Here is a 14,782-nt window from a genome sequence, read left to right as displayed (position 1 = left end):
CAGGCTGTCGGGGGGCCTTTCTGCTCTGGGGTTTTATCTTTTACGATTGTATGTGAGGCATAGTTCACAAACAGTGAAATGCACAGATGCTAAGTGTGAGTTTGAGTCCTGATAGATGAATGTGGAGGGTGTCCAGTTAGGGTGGAGATCATCTCCATCATTCCAGAAATTTCCCTCATTCCCCTGACTGCCACTGGGAGTAAGTGCTGCTCTGATTTCTTCTACCATCAGTCAGCGTAGCCTGTCCTAGAACTTCGTGTAGCGGGATCAGAAGGATTCTGTGTCTGGCTTCCTTAGCTCAACCTGGTATCTGTGAGATCCATCCATGTTGCTGCTAGAAGCAGCCAGAAGCTGATCTGCAGGAGCTGGATAAGCAGGTTGGGCCCAGCCATGCCAAGGAACCCACCCGGCAATAAGGAGGGTTATCATGGCACCAAGAGTGGTGAGGATGATGATGGAGACTTAGGTGAAACCAGCCCAGGGCTGGGGGCACCAGCCCAGAGACCTTAACTCTCTGCACTCAAGGTCCCCCAAAATGCCAGCCTTTGATCCCATTCCCTGAACTGACCCGTCCTCACTTCGCTGTTTTAGTGTTTGAAAACCTTGTGTTTTCTGCAGAGAAATACCTGAAGCAAGAACCAGGGACCCAGCCCTACAATGGCAGCGAAGACTCTGTTCCGGAACACAAGATTGCCCTGCTGAAGGCCTGAGTGGGCTGCCAAGGGGCGCCCGACATCAGAGGGTCTCCCGGAAGGTTCTTGTCACTGTGATGCCGGATGCCGCCTTGCAGATGGATCTGAGAAACCTGAGCAGGTGACCCGGAGGAGGGGGAGGGCAATGGTGTGGAGTCCACAGGTGGGACTCACCCCTTCCTCTGAGGTGACCGAAAAGGTACCCCCCTGCTCTTCCCTGTATGTGAACTCTTTTTTTTAAAGAGTGGTTAGGAGAGAGCCTTCTAGAATGGCAGACCAGGTGAGAAAGGAAAGGGTGGGGATCTCAGCGTGGTCTAGGAGATGGCCCTCTTCTCGCCCCAGCACCTTCCTGGATTTCAGGGGAAACCGGGAGGGCGGGCATCTCTCAGGTGGGTTCCCTTCTTGATGGCGGCGGCTGTGCTGTTGTTGAGAGGAAAACCAAGGTTTGCCAAAAGACTTAAAAGTGTCTATGAGTAACTTTGTTGTGTTTTCTAAATTAAAAAACTGATAGCTTTGGTGTTTTTGTAAAATCCATACATGCTTATTGTAAAAACTACCGGAAATCTTTCCCTCCCCCATCCACTTTGGCAATAGCTCCCGACCTCCGACCTCCACTGTACACGTACATGTGTGTACTTAGCATGTGGATGTGTGTTTACAGTCATGTAAATGGGATCATTTCATCCGTGGTGCTCTGTGACCCACATTTTCATGCGGTCATTGCTGTGAATTATTCGTTGTGATAATAAATAGAGACGACATGATGATCAGTGGCTCCGTGGTATCTTATTCCATAGATGCATCATAATTTACTTAGCAGACCCTCTAGACATGGACTTGCCTGTTTGGAATTTGACTTCCATCATTTTTAGTGGTAAATCCCAGCTGAAGGAGGTTATGCCCCTGGACTCTGTTTGAGAAAGAACTCACTGTGAGATGGCCCTGGATGGGGTGCCCTAGAGCCACCAGTGTTCTGCCCAGGCCATTGTGGCCAGTATCTGAGCAGAGTGAGGGTCCAGGCCTGCTCATAGTACACAAGTCTTTTCAGATTCCTTGTCCTCCATCTTCTGGTGTTTCTCCTTCTAGGCCCCTGACCAGCCAGCTAAATGGTTGCTCCCAGCCACACATCACCTTTCCTTACTCAGGCAGTTTCTCTTTCTCTACCAGGCCTGCTGTCTTTAAAAAAAAAACAAAAAACAAGACTTATTTTGTATTGGGGTATAGCTGATTAACAAACAGTGTGATAGTTTCGGGTAAACAGAGAAGGGACTCAGCCATGTATATACATGTATCCATTCTCCCCCAACCTCCCCCGTCTAGGGTAAGGCAAGCGAGTCTTGAAGCTGCCCACTGGACCACATTTGCCCAGAGCTGGGATGGAGGTGTGGTCCCTTTTGGGCCTGTTCCCACATACTGAGCCCGGGCGTTCTGGAACCCAGAGATCATCCACTTCACAGGGCTTGGCAAATGGATACACTTGGGTGGAAACAATTTCATTGGAAACCCTCACCATCTGTGACTCAGCAGCTCCAGTTCTCAGAAGCCTGGAGTAGGAAATGGCAACCCACTCCAGTATTCTTGCCAGGAGAATCCCCACAGACAGAGGATCCTGGCAGGCTACAGTCCATGGGGTCGCAGAGTCAGATGCAACTGAACAACTAAGCACAGCACACTGAAAATTATAATAAAAATTAATTTTAGAAGAGAGGTATGGAGAGAATTTGATGTCAGAAGATGCAGGGCTGGGTTCCATCATCCCAGCTCATCAGCTAGATAAGCTCTCTAAGCCATGTGACTGTTCTGATGACACAGTTGTAAGCCCTCCCTCACTGGGCTTCCCTGGTAGCTCAGATGGTAAAGCGTCTGCCTACAATGCAGGAGACCTGGGTTCGATCCCTGGTTTGGGAAGATCCCCTGGAGAAGGAAATGGCAACCCATTCCAGGACTCTTGCCTGGAAAATCCCATGGACTGAGGAGCCTGGTAGGCTACAGTCCATGGGGTTGCAAAGAGTTGGACACGACTGAGCGACTTCACTTCATTGACAGGATTCCCTAGTGGCTCAAATGGTAAAGAGTCTGCCTGCATTGCAGGAGACCCGCCTTCGATCCTTGGGTCGGGAGGATCCCCTGGAGAATGAAATGGCAACCCACTCCAGTATTCTTGCCTGGAAAGCCCATGGCCAGAGGAGCCTGGTGGGCTACAGTCCATGGGGTTGCAAAGAGTCTGACACGATTGAGCGACTTCACTTTGACTTTCACCGTTGACTGGTATGGTGACATTGCCAACACCACTGCAGTTTCCTGCCTCACCTGTAGTGAGTGTGGCCACGTGACTAAGATCAAGTCAATAGTGTCTGTTGTGGGTTGAACTCTGTCCCCTGCCTCACAAAATTCACGTCGTGTCCTAACCCCCAGTACCCAGGATGGGACCTTATTTGGAAATGAGCTGTACTGTGTTCAGTCGTGTCCGACTCTTGGCAACCCCATCAACTGTAGCCCACCAGGCTCCTTGTACCTGGAATTTTTCAGGCAAAAATACTGGGATGGGTTGCCCTTTACTCCTCCAGGGGATCTTCCTGACCCAAGAATGGGAACTACATCTCTTGTGTCTCTTGCATTGATGAGCACATTCTTTACCACTAGTGCCACCTGGGAAGCCCTTACTTGGAAATAGGGTCATTGCAAATGTATTTAGTTAAAGTGAGTTCATACTTGCAGTAGGGTGGGCTCCAGTCCAATATGGCTGTGTCCTTAGAAAAAAGGGAGGGTGGCCTAGTGGATAGGATTCCGGACTTTCAACACTGTGGCTCAGGTTCAATTCCTGGTCAGGGAACTGAGATCCTGCAAACCGTGCAGCACGGCTAAAGAAAACAGGGGTGGGGAGGTTTGGTACAGATGTGCATATACAGGGAGACCACAATGTGAACATGAAGGCAGAGACCGGGGTGATGCTTCTACAAGCCAAGAATGCCAGCCATCACCAAAGCACCAGTATCCAGACGGCAGGCCTAGAACAGATTCTTCCTGTCGACACCTTGATCTCAGACTTCTGACCCCATAGACTGTGAGACAGTCAAGTTCTATTGTGTAAGCTGCTCCAGGACTTCCTGGCTGTCCGCTGGTTAAGACTTCATGCTTCCAAAGCAAGGGCTGCTGGTTCTATCCCTGATTGGAGAACTAAGATGCCACATGCTGTGCAGTGTGGCCAAGATAATATATTGGAAAAAAAAAAAAAAACTGTCCCGTTTGTGGTACTTTGGCACAGCAGCCCTAGCAGACCAACACAGTTCATGGGGAGTGTGTGTGCCATTTCAACCTGGCCTGCCATTCTCCCTCCTGCAAGCAGTTTCCCTGTTTCTGGCTGGCTGGCATGGAGATGATCTTCTAGGGGCCCTGTGGAAGCCATATATTGTGAGTGGCAGAGTTTCAGTCAATGGAGTGAAGGAGGGCACCTAGCTGAGCTGAGCCGAGCCCCAGCCAGCACTGTTACGTGGGCCAGAAATAGGGTCTGAATGCCTGCTTGTTACAGTAGCTGGTGGGGCCCTGACTACACAGATGATGGTGATGTAGGACAGCGCGGTCCAACAGACTATGCCGTAGAGTGAAGTGAAGCCCCCATGTGAGCCACCTGGGCCATTTTAACATTTCAAGCAGCCATACTAAAACATGTAAAAACAAGCAGGTGAAATTAAATACTTATTTATCTAAAATAAATATTTCCAACGTGTTCAGACACTCAGTAGTGTCTCCTTGTGATCCCATGGACTGTAGCCCACCAGGTTTCTCTGTCCATGGAATTCTCCCAGCAAGAATACTGGAAAGGAGTGCCATTTCCTCCTCCAGGGGATCGTCCTGACCCAGAGATCGAACCTGCATCTCTTACGTCTCCTGCATTGGCAGGCTGGTTTTTTATCACTAGTGCCCTAGCGCCACATGAAATCTATGTAACATTTACCAATGAAATATTTTATATTACTTTTCTCATACTAAATCTTTGAAACCTGGTGTAACCTGTACCCTCACAGCACATCTCAGCTCGAACCAGCCACATGTGGAGTGCTCAATGCCACCTGACCACTGTATCAGATGATGTGGCTTTAGAATGTTCAAATCTAAAATGGTTAGAAAGCCTCACATTCTCCCGAGCCTGTACCTATGTCTGTCTCTACTGGAACTCTGCAGATAATGGCAAGAAACTCTGAAAGTCACGGCTGAGGAGGCAGCATGGTGTGGGCAGGCACAAAGAGTACTTACTGACTTTGAGCCCAGGCTGTCCTGATTTCTCAATGCATGACTTTGGGTAACTAGTCTACTCTCTCTGATCCTTCATTTCCACATCTTCCAAAGGCTTGTTGCACAGGTTAAATTGAAGAGGAGAGTGGAGGCTTGGGGTATATGTGTAATAGGCAATTAAGAAGTAGTCGCTGCTGTCATGAAATCAAACCTCCTCAAATTCTATTTGCTTGACCCTCTGTTTTCACCCTCTCCCACATGAACTGAGTGTCTAATGCAGGTCAGGCAGAGCTCACCCTCAAGGTCTGGCTTTATTAAAAATTCAGTTTTGGAATTTGTTAAAAAACAAATTCAGTTATGGGGAAATTGACCTCAGAAGGAAGCTGCTTGATGCAGGACTCTGATGATGGAGGGAAGTTGGACAGGAGAAAGAATGAGAATGATTTAGGACTCAGGCTGCAATGCCAGCAATCGCATCTTGCCCAAGCCCCAGTAATTCATTTACTCAAAGATGAAACGATGCTGGGGATCTGGTGTAACTGGTCTGTCATGCCCACTCTACAGCCTCATGGTGTTCAGGAGCAATGCTCTCAGTGCCACCAGCCCCAAAAGGTGGCAGCTGAGGGCTCTGTAGCCACATCCCTGCAGGCCCCACACCCAGTGGGCAGGGGATGTTGAGGGTGCTCTGTGAGCTAATAGGGGTTGGGAGCAGTGGGCTTCCCCGTTAGTGCTGGAGTGGGGCAGGGGCCTCTGTCTTTTTTGAGATAAAATCTACCTGGGAATTCCTTGGCAGTCCAGTACCTAGGACTTGATGCTTTCACTGCCATGACCTGGGTTCAATCCCTGGTCTGGAAACTGGGATCCTGTAGGCCTCCCAGAGAGGAAAAAAAAAAAAGATCAAGTCAACCTGGAGCAGAGCTAACCTGGGCTAACCCAGGATTGAATAGCAAACGCTTTGCTGCCTAAAGTATGATTATTTTTACAAAATATGTTTTGCATTGATTTATCTACCTTTGTAAATTCTGCTGCTGACTTTGGCAAAGAGTCTGTTTCTCCCTCCCCACCTTTTAAAATAATTTTAATCCTCTGAAAGGACCCAAGTTCATCTAAACCTTTGAATCTTTGTGCAGTGCTGATGGCTGAATCTTCTAGAGACTTCTAGCAAAGCCTGTGGAGCTGGTGCCTGTAGGGTACTGAATTGTGTCCCCTACAAAGAGTTACATTCTTGATCATAGGCACCTGTGACTGTGACCTTATTTGGAAATAGGATCTTTGTTGATGTAATTAACTAAGTTCAGATGATGTCATACTGGACTTGAGTGGCGTCCTAATAAGAAAAGACAGAGACACAGGTACAGGGAGGTGCCGTCATGGGAGCCATGAAGTTATTTCGTTATGTTCCTCTTACTTCTGCCCTTCCTGCCTCCCTACATAAGAAAGGAACCACGGTTCCTTATGGGCTGTTCTTCTGTCTGGGCAGGCCTGCCAGCCCAAGGTGGGTGAACTAATTTGCTGACCCAGGACCAAATTTTGGGGCCTCACTGTTTTAACTTGGGAAACACCTGACCCTAGGACAGCTTTTACTCCACGGGGTCCAAAGAGCATGCTCCTCAGGTAAGAATACCCAGGCCCGGAAAACTGACTTTCATTGGTCAAACTTTGCCTTAACCAAGCGGAACTCTAAAGCCTGTTTCGTGAGAAACTTAACTGCAGATCTCGCTCCTGTCTTTCCATGGGGAAAAACAGCTGAAAGGAACATCTGAAGGCAGGCTGGGAAATAGATGCAAAATGAAACCAGGAAATACAAGCCCCTATTGTTCTGCATGGCTCAGGATTTACTGTGGGCATTATGTTCAGCCTGCTCAGTCACACAGGCCCTGCTTTGAGACGTCTGGACGTTCTCATCTGGAGCAGGGCCACGGAGCTGTGTGTCTCAGTGGGGCAGAACCACATCCCTGGCCTACCTTCCCCCACAAGGTCCCTTGTTCCAGCCTCTTACCACACTTACCTTCACAGCAAACTGTGCCCTGGAGAGCATCCTGCCTACAAACAACCCCAGGATTATCAGAAAAGCAGGCAAGGAGCAAAGACCAGCCCCAAAGCGTGTTTGGGGCCCAACCGAATCCATTCTACAAATGCTGGTGGTTACAACAAGATTGAGGAAATTTCAAATGATCCAATATCTAAGGGATCAGGAAGATACTCTACATTGGGTTTTGCCAGGTGGGCTGTGGGGCTAAGTCCAAGGGCTCCCCTGTCATGCAGCTGACCTGGGGAATAATGACTAGCAGACTTTCCACAGGGAAATCTTGTATGTGGAGGAGCCAGTCCCTTTGTGAACACTGGACCAGAAGGGGAAGATGTCCAGATTGAAGCCAGCAATGTCCAGAGCACCATCTTTTAGGGACAAAGTGGGAGGTGATGCCATCTGAAACTGTTCATCAAGTACTCTGGATTCCTCATCCCCTTCTTCCTTCATCCTACTACCCCACCATCCTCCTCTACCCAGTTGATCTCTGTCTGTGCCTGCCTCAGCCCCACAAAATAAATTGCACCTACCACTGTTCTCATATTCTGTTAACTTCTATCTTATTTTCTGGGCTTCCCTGGTGGTTCAGTGGTACAGAATCCACTTGCCAGTGCAGAAGATATGGGTTTGATTCCTGTATCAGGAAGATCCCCTGGAGAAGGAAATGGCAACCCACTCCAATAGAGTTGCCTGGGAAATCCCATGGACAGAGAAGCCTAGCAGGCTACAGTCTGTGGGGTCACAAAAGAGTTGGACATGGCTTAGCGACTAAACAACAACAATCTTATTTTCAAATTTCGTTAAATCATATATTGCACGTTGTTTAATGTTATATTATTTCTTTATTTTAAAAAACTGTACAGGATTTCCCTGGTTGTCCAGTGGTTGAGAATCTGCCTTCCAAAGCAGTAGTTAAAAAACTGCCTTCCAATGCAGGGGACATGGGTTTGATCCCTGGTCAGTTTAGTTGAGGTCAGTCGCTCAGTCGTGTCCGACTCTGCAACCTCATGAACCACAGCACGCCAGGCCTCCTTGTCCATCACCGACTCCCAGAGTCCGCCCAAACCCATGTCCATTGAGTCAGTGATGCCATCCAACCATCTCATCCTGTCATCCCCTTCTCCTCCTGCCCTCAATCTTTCCCAGCATCAGGGTCTTTTCAAATGAGTCAGCTCTTAGCATCAGGCGGCCAAAGTATTGGAGTTTCAGCTTTAACATCAGTCCTTCCAATGAACACCCAGGACTGATCTCCTTAGGATGGACTGGTTGGATCTCCTTGCAGTCCAAGGGACTCTCAAGAGCCTTCTCCAACACCACAGTTCAACAGGGAACTAAAATCCCACATACCTCAGGGCAACTAAGCCCACACACTGCAACTGAGACTGCACACCACACCCAAACTAAGACCCGATGCAGCCAAAAAAAAATCCTGTGCATGTTTCAATGCCTACATTTATTGCATCGATACAGACTAGGGAATGTGAGGGGTTTTCTCTGTGAGTATTCAAGATGGGCTCCTAACACCTGGCTTTTCCATCTTTTCTGTCTTTATTTGATTCGGTTTGTGTGTTTTGACTTGGTTCTTTGGGTTGTTAACCATCATTCTGGTTTAGCTGACACATTGACAGGGCCACTTCCCACTAGGTCCTCAGCACCTGGACGGGGCCAGTGTCCAGAACCTCGATCTACTTTGGAACACCTGCAAGACAGAACGTCCGTACTGACCACTCTGCATGCTGACTTCTCAGAAAGTAGGAAGCCGAGGCCTCCTGCTATAAGTGCCTTCCTCCATTGGAGAGATTAGTGTTCTGATGTTACTCTGAACTCTATGCCTGGGAGCACCCTGAGCAGCCAGGCTAACACTGGACTGTCCAGGCTGACGGAAGACTCATTAGAGGAGGTGACCTGACACTCCACCTGGTTTGTCCCACATTTATCTTGAACCACAAACTAAGTTGAAGGCAGAACAGTGGACCACCCCTCCCCTATTTCTCCAAGGATGGATTTTTAAAAATCCCTTTACTGTTTCATGGTTCCTGTAGGGAATGGACAAGGACATGGAGAAGAGGGTGGAGGGAAGACGACTCTGAGGGCTTTCAAATGGCCTAAAGTCACCTCCCTTGTAGGGCTTGGTCTCTCACTGGAAGAATTCAAATTTCTTAAGGCTGTGTTAGGTTTTATTTTCTTATATTTTTGGTCACTCTACATGTTGTGTAAGGGTCTTAGATCTCTGACTAGGAATTGAACTCCTGACCCTTGCAAGTAGAAGCACGAGATCTTAACCACTGGATAGCCAGGGAAGTCCCCAAGTCGGGTTTTAAAACTAAAGATGCTGCATCTGGCAGGTAAATGTGTTTTCTCAGGCCACATGATGTGTTCCTTCTAACCTCACCTGGTGTGGTATCCTGCCAGTGGAGCCCACTCTGTTGGTCCTTTAGCAACGCCCTGGATCACCTCGGGGCTGTCCTAGGATTCTGATATGGGCACCAGCAGGGTTCACAGGCCCAATCAAGCTCTGCTGGCCTCCCCCAAATCCTTAACCACAGCTTGAGCTCAGACAAAGATGTTGGGGTTCAATGGCCGGGAGAAGCCAACCTTGCAAGAGGTAAGCACTGCAGGAGGGGAACCCCAGAAAGGACAGAGCTTGCTGTTCTCAGCCCAGAGGAAGGACAGTGTCTGGTGGGTGTGGGAAAGGAGAAGATGGGTGGGAACCCTGGGCCCCCTTTTTTAAATTAAAAAATTTTTTTTAATTTTAATTAGAGGACAAGTGCTTTACAATGCTGTGTTGGTTTCTGCCTCACAACAATGTGAATTGCCTGTAAGTACACACATATCCCGGAGAAGGCAATGGCACCCCACTCCAGTCCTCTTGCCTGGAAAATCCCATGGACGGAGGAGCCTGGTAGGCTGCAGTCCATGGGGTCGCTAAGGGTCGGACACGACTGAGCAACTTCACTTTGACTTTTCACTTTCATGCATTGGAGAAGGAAATGGCAACCCACTCCTGTGTTCTTGCCTGGAGAATCTCAGGGACCGGGGAGCCTGGTGGGCTGCGGTCTATGGGGTTGCACAGAGTCGGACAGGACTGAAGCAACGCAGCAGCAGCAGCAGCATACACATATCCCCTCCCTCTCGAGCCTCTCTCTCTGCCCCTGCCCCCATCTTACCCATCTCTGTCCGCACAGAGCACCAGGCTGAGTGCCCTGTGTTGTATAGCTATCTATTTTACACATGGTAATGTATATATTTTCCATGCTACTTTCTCAATTCAGCCCACCCTCTGCTTACTTCCCTGTGTTCACAAGTCCATTCTCTTGTGTCTCTATTCAGCTCAGTTCAATTGCTCAGTTGTGGCCGACTCTTTGCAACCCCATGAACCACAGCACACCAGGCCTCCCTGTCCATCACCAACGCCCAGAGTTCGCTCAAACTCATGTCCATCGAGTCCGTGATGCCATCCAACCATCTCACCATCTGTCGTCTTCTCCTCCTGCCCTCAATCCCTCCCAGCATCAGAATCTTTTCCAATGAGTCAACTCTTCGCACAAGGTGGCCAAAGTACCGGAGTTTCAGCTTTAGCATCAGTCCTTCCAATGAACACCCAGGACTGATCTCCTTTAGAATGGACTGTTGGATCTCCTTGCAGTCCAAGGGACTCTCAAGAGTCTTCTCCAACACCACAATTCAAAAACATCAATTCTTTGGCACTCAGCCTTCTTCACAGTCCAACTCTCACATCCATACATGACCACTGGAAAAACCATAGCCTTGACTAGACGGACCTCTATTGGCAAAGTAATGTCTCTGCTTTTTAATATGCTATCTAGGTTGGTCATAACTTTCCTTCCAAGGAGTAAGCATCTTTTAATTTCATGGCTGCAATCACCATCTGCAGTGATTTTGGAGCCCCCAAAAATAAAGTCTGACACTGTTTCCACCGTTTCCCATCTATTTCCCATGAAGTGATGGGACTGGATGCCATGATCTTCGTTTTCTGAATGTTGAGCTTTAAGCCAACTTTCACTCTCCTCTTTCACTTTCATCAAGAGGCTTTTTCATTCCTCTTCACTTTCTGCCATAAGGGTGGTGTCATCTGCATATCTGAGGTTATTGATATTTCTCCTGGCAATCTTGATTCTAGCTTGTGCTTCTTCCAGCTCCATGTTTTTCATGATGTACTCTGCATAGAAGTTAAATAAGCAGGGTGACAATATACAGCCTTGATGTACTCCTTTTCCTATTTGGAACCAGTCTGTTGTTCCATGTCCAGTTCTAACTGTTGTTTCCTGACCTGCATACAGATTTCTCGAGAGGCAGTTCAGGGGGTCTGGTATTCCCATCTCTTTCAGAATTTTCCACAGTTTATTGTGATCCACACAGTCAAAGGCTTTGGCATAGTCAATAAAGCAGAAATAGATGTTTTTTCTGGAACTCACTTGCTTTTTCCATGATCCAGCAGATGTTGGCAATTTGATCTCTGGTTCCTCTGCTTTTTCTAAAACCAGCTTGAACATCAGGAAGTTCACGGTTCACGTATTGCTGAAGCCTGGCTTGGAGAATTTTGAGCATTACTTTACTAGCGTGTGAGATGAGTGCAATTGTGCGGTAGTTTGAGCATTCTTTGGCATTGCCTTTCTTTGGGACTGGAATGAAAATAGACCTTTTCCAGTCCTGTGGCCACTGCTGAGTTTTCCAAATTTGCTGGCATATTGAGTGCAGCACTTTCACAGCATCATCTTTCAGGATTTGAAACAGCTCAACTGGAATTCCATCACCTCCACTAGCTTTGTTCATAGTGATGGTTTCTAAGGCCCACTTGACTTCACATTCCAGGATGTCTGGCTCTAGGTGAGTGATCACACCATTGTGATTATCTGGGTCGTGAAGCTCTTTTTTGTACAGTTCTTCTCTGTATTCTTGCCACCTCTTCTTAATATCTTCTGCTTCTGTTAGATCCATACCATTTCTGTCCTTTATCGAGCCCATCTTTGCATGAAATGTTCCCTTGGTATCTCAAATTTTCTTGATGAGATCTCTAGTCTTCTCCATTCTGTTGTTTTCCTCTATTTCTTTGCATTGATCACTGAAGAAGGCTTTCTTATCTCTCCTGCTATTCTTTGGAACTCTGCATTCAGATGCTTATATCTTTCCTTTTCTCCTTTGCTTTTCACCTCTCTTCTTTTCACAGCTATTTGTAAGGCCTCCCCAGACAGCCATTTTGCTTTTTTGCATTTCTTTTCCATGTGGATGGTCTTGATCCCTGTCTCCTGTACAATGTCACGAACCTCATTCCATAGTTCATCAGGCAGTCTATCTATCAGATATAGGGCCTTAAATCTATTTCTCACTTCCACTGTATCATCATAAGGGATTTGATTTAGGTCATACCTGAATGGTCTAGCAGTTTTCCCTACTTTCTTCAATTTCAGTCTGAATTTGGCAATAAGGAGCTCATGATCTGAGCCACAGTCAGCTCCCGGTCTTGTTTTTGCTGACTGTATAGAGCTTCTCCATCTTTGGCTGCAAAGAATAGAATCAATCTGATTTCGGTGTTGACCATCTGGTGATGTCCATGTGTAGAGTCTTCTCTTGTGTTGTTGGAAGAGGGTATTTGCTGTGACCAGTGCGTTCTCTTGGCAAAACTCTATTAGCCTTTGCCCTGCTTCATTCCGTATTCCAAGGCCAAATTAGCCTGTTAGTCCAGGTGTTTCTTGACTTACTAGTTTTGCATTCCAGTCCCCTATAATGAAAAGGACATCTTTTTGGGATTTTAGTTCTAAAAGGTCTTGTAGATCTTCATAGAACCGTTCAACTTCAGCTTCTTCAGCATTACTGGTTGGGGCATAGACTTGGATTACAGTGATACTGAATGGTTTGTCTTGGAAACAAAGGGATCATTCTGTCGTTTTTGAGATGACATCCAAGTACTGCATTTCGGACTCTTTTGTTGACCATGATGGCTACTCCATTTCTTCTAAGGGATTGCTGCCCGCAGTAGTAGATATAATGGTCATCTGAGTTAAATTCACCCATTCCAGTCCATTTTAGTTGGCTGATTCCTAGAATGTCGACGTTCACTCTTGCCATCTCCTGTTTGACCATTTCCAATTTACCTTGATTCATGGACCTAACATTCCAGGTTCCTATGCAATATTGCTCTTTACAGCATTGGACCTTCCTTCTATCACTAGTCACACCCATAACTGGGTATTGTTTTTGTTTCGGCTCCATCCCGTCATTCTTTCTGGAGTTATTTCTCCATTGATCTCCAATAGCAACACTGGGCACCTCCTGACCTGGGAGTTCCTCTTTCAGCATCCTATCATTTTGCTTTTTCATACTGTTGATGGGGTTCTCAAGGCAAGAATACTGAAGTGGTTTGCCATTTCCTTCTCCAGTGGACCACATTCTGTCAGACCTCTCTACCATGACCCATCCGTCTTGGGTGGCCCCGTAGGGCATGGCTTAGTTTTATTGGGTTAGGCAAGGCTGTGGTCCTAGTGTGATTAGATTGACTAGTTTTCTGTGATTATGGTTTCAATGTGTCTGCCCTCTGATGCCCTCTTGCAACACCTACTGTCTTACTTGGGTTTCTCTTACCTTGGGGTATCTCTTCACCGCTGCCCCTCCTGACCTTGAACGTGGAGTAGTAGCTCCTCTAAGCCCTCCTGCGCCCGCGCAGCCACCGCTCCTTGAACCTCGGGCGTTGGGTAGCTCCTGCTGGCAGCCGCCCTGACCTCGGGCGAGGGTTGGCTCCTCCAGGCCTCCGCCCCTGGCCTCGGACGCGGGGTAGCTCCTCTCCGCCGCGCTTATGCGCCAAGACAGTCTGTTGCTGCTGCTGCTGCTGCCACCAAGTCGCTTCAGTCGTGTCCGACTCTGCGATCCCATAGACGGCAGCCCACCAGGCTCCCCTGTCCCTGGGATTCTCCAGGCAAGAACACAGGAGTGGGTTGCCATTTCCTTCTCCAGTGCATGAAAATGAAAAGTGAAAGTGAAGTCGCTCAGTCGTGTCCGACTCTTAGCGATCTCATGGACTGCAGCCTACCAGGCTCCTCTGTCCATGGGATTTTCCAGGCAAGAGTACTGGAGTGGGTTGCCATTGCCTTCTCCTCCAAGACAGTCTATGGGGTCGCTAAAAGGACACGACTGAGCATCTGAACTGAACAGGGCCTGGCTCCAGGTCCACTGGAGGGCGCCACTCGACCGGGGATTCCGGCCACACCCACGTGAGCTCCGCAGAGCCTGCCGAAGCGGGAGGGGCGGGACCCAGGACTAGAGAAACGAAACCTTGCCTACAGGCGGCAGAGTGGGCTCGGGAGCCGCCAAGGTGAGAGCTAGCGGGCCGGGCTGGGGTGTACAGTTGCAGGGCCCGGGCGCGGGTACCTTGGACGGAGGTCTCGAGGGGGCGGAATGCGGCTTTACAGGGAGGGATGCCGGGTCCCGTGAGTGCAGGGCGCAAGTTACCCTGGTTACGGGCTGTCCCACTGGTCAGAGTGCCATTCCCCTAGGTGCGAGAGGGTCCCATGGATCAGGGTTCCCGCCGAGTCTGGTCCTGGGTCGCGGTGGCCGGGCCCGAGGCGCTGCCGGGGAGCGGCGCTTGCGTCCCAAAGCGTCGCGTCCGGCCGCCCTCCGGGCCGGCCCCCTCCTCTACGGGCGGCAAGTTTCGGTTTCTCTGCGGGTTCCCGGTCCATCCCGGCCCCGCGGGACAGTGTTGACCCTGCTCTCAGGCCGCGCGCAGCAGGTGGGCTCGGCGGGCCCGAGCGCTTTCCCCAGGCCCCAGCGACGTTCCCAGGGGCCCAGCCTCGGGTTAGACTCCCCGCGGGGAAGT

General features: G+C 48.9%; 2 protein-coding genes, 1 long non-coding RNA gene and 1 other non-coding gene across 10 annotated transcripts in view; 3 read left to right on the top strand and 1 right to left on the bottom strand.

The window, feature by feature from the left end:
- SLC26A11 (solute carrier family 26 member 11) overlaps positions 1-1,459 on the top strand; it is an 18,110-nt gene extending 16,651 nt beyond the window's left edge. Inside the window, exon 17 of the mRNA XM_027974246.3 lies at positions 619-1,459. Coding sequence (XP_027830047.2) covers positions 619-710 — 92 coding nt within the window. The 3' untranslated portion in view covers positions 711-1,459. The remainder of the gene's footprint in view (positions 1-618) is intronic.
- The window catches only part of LOC132657439 (uncharacterized), a 26,962-nt gene extending 12,180 nt beyond the window's left edge, over positions 1-14,782 (bottom strand). Inside the window, exon 1 of the long non-coding RNA XR_009595627.1 lies at positions 13,555-14,782. This is a non-coding gene — a long non-coding RNA (uncharacterized LOC132657439). The remainder of the gene's footprint in view (positions 1-13,554) is intronic.
- TRNAC-ACA (transfer RNA cysteine (anticodon ACA)) lies at positions 2,529-2,600 on the top strand. The gene has a single exon. It is a non-coding gene; the product is annotated as a tRNA-Cys (tRNA).
- RNF213 (ring finger protein 213) overlaps positions 14,229-14,782 on the top strand; it is a 127,725-nt gene continuing 127,171 nt past the window's right edge. For all 7 annotated transcript variants that reach the window (XM_060395801.1, XM_060395802.1, XM_060395800.1 and 4 more), the window contains exon 1: positions 14,229-14,281. The gene's annotated coding sequence lies outside the window, so the exon portion shown is untranslated. The remainder of the gene's footprint in view (positions 14,282-14,782) is intronic.

The sequence above is a fragment of the Ovis aries genome, chromosome 11 (assembly GCF_016772045.2).
Source record: "Ovis aries strain OAR_USU_Benz2616 breed Rambouillet chromosome 11, ARS-UI_Ramb_v3.0, whole genome shotgun sequence".
Classification (NCBI taxonomy): Eukaryota; Metazoa; Chordata; class Mammalia; order Artiodactyla; family Bovidae; genus Ovis; species Ovis aries.
This window is presented reverse-complemented; position numbering and strand designations above follow the sequence as displayed.